General features: G+C 32.5%; 1 protein-coding gene across 1 annotated transcript; it reads left to right on the top strand.

Moving 5' to 3' along the window:
- The first annotated feature begins 1,345 nt into the window (after nucleotides 1–1,345).
- LOC107058326 (glutaredoxin-C9-like) lies at nucleotides 1,346–1,804 on the top strand. The gene has a single exon (XM_015303876.1). The coding sequence runs from the start codon at nucleotides 1,346–1,348 to the stop codon at nucleotides 1,802–1,804; it is 459 nt and encodes a 152-aa protein (XP_015159362.1).

Here is a 1,804-nt window from a genome sequence, read left to right as displayed (position 1 = left end):
AATTAAAGTTTTGAGTTTGAGTTTCCTTAGGTGCCTAGTCACCTTTATTCGGAAGCACTTTACCTCTAATAAATAATTTTCGGACACAAATTAAGTTTAATCGAATTCTGATGTGAATATCGAACCGGATGAAAAACATTAAAAAAAAAAGGTGAATTAATGCTCGCCTTTTTGCCACCAAATGCGTATCATATTAAATATGATTCTTTATTTAGGTTTGTTTCAACTTATATATGCAGAAATTAAATGTCCTTTGATTTAAGGTTTTAACACTTAAAAAAGTAAAATAATTACTCCGTATGTCTCAATTAGAGGTGTCAAATGAGTGAATTTGAATGAATTTGGACATGTTATAAGCGGATTATTTACCCATTTCAAAAATTATTTGGGCTAAAATACCAGTCATTATCCAATCCACCCAATTTTTCCTATGTTTTAATTACTTTATTTGTTTTTTTAATAATTTTTTAGTATCTAATGATTTTATATAACATATAGAATATATATAAAAAAATATCCTTTTGATAATGTTTTGATTAGATTTCTCGTAAATGAATTTGGACTACATATCACTTAACTTTTTTTTAATGGGCTGAACTGAGTTAAACTTATAAAATGAGCTATACTAATAAATGGGTAGGTAAATAACTCGTCCAAACATGAGTGATTTGAGTTTGATTTTGTCACTCCTAATTCCAATTTATGTGACACACTTTTCTTATTAATATGTTTTAAAATGAATGTCACTTTTTTTAATTATTAAGAATAATTAACTTTATAATTTTTTCTTTTACCATTAATGAAATAATTTTTGCACAAATAACTAAGCTTTATTTTAGATCACGTACTTCAAAAGTCTTATTTATTGTTATAATCTTTGTGTCTAGTCAAATAATGTCACAGATTTGAGACGGAGAAAGTATTGCACTAATAATCCAATTCTGTTTTAAAAAATAATAATAGATGACTGATTTTCAATCTTAGTGTGTTTTTGGCGTATAGGCTCAGACTGGTAAAAAATTCATCATAAAATCAAACCATATTAATTATATTTACGTATAAGGATATCAAATTACTTAATTCAAAAAATTGAAAAATCATCGCAAAATCTCCTTTATTTATTTTCTATAATAACAATTGCGTAAGTATATATACATATAGTAAAAGAAACACCATAAATCATGAAAAATAAGGTAGTCAAACTAAATTCAAAGCAGTTAGTGACTAAGATTATATGAATTCGATACTAGCTATGATGCCATTTATTACTCGTTACTTGTAACGCCTCTATATATTTCACTCAGCATCTCTACTTCCCATTACTCTCTCACCACCTTCCGATATCATGCCTCAAACAACTTCCCACCGAAATTTCTTTCCCACAAGCAGCGGAGGATCCTCCGCTGCAGCTGCTAGTGGATCTAGTAGATCCACTAGTCGCAAATCACCACCACCTCCCCGTGATCAGAGCAGAAGAAAGGTGAGAAAAACGGGGATTTTAAAGGTGGTGGCGGAGAATCCAATTGTAATAGTGGCGGTGCGTGGATGCTTCATGTGTGTGACTGTGAATGGTTTGGTGCAAAGACTGGGTGTTAATCCAAAGATGGTAGAGGTAGAGGAGGTGGAGAAAAGCGCGATGTTAATGAAGTTGTCGAAGATTGAGGGCAGCGACGGAGGACCGTGGGAGTTGCCGGCGGTGTATGTTGGTGGGAAGCTGTTGGGAGGTGTTGATAAAGTAATGGAGGCTCATGTTAAGGGAGAATTTGTTCCCATGCTTAGGGCAGTTGGAGCCTTATGGCCTTGA

Source organism: Solanum tuberosum, unplaced genomic scaffold (assembly GCF_000226075.1).
Source record: "Solanum tuberosum cultivar DM 1-3 516 R44 unplaced genomic scaffold, SolTub_3.0 scf00476, whole genome shotgun sequence".
In the NCBI taxonomy this organism is placed as follows: domain Eukaryota; kingdom Viridiplantae; phylum Streptophyta; class Magnoliopsida; order Solanales; family Solanaceae; genus Solanum; species Solanum tuberosum.
This window is presented reverse-complemented; position numbering and strand designations above follow the sequence as displayed.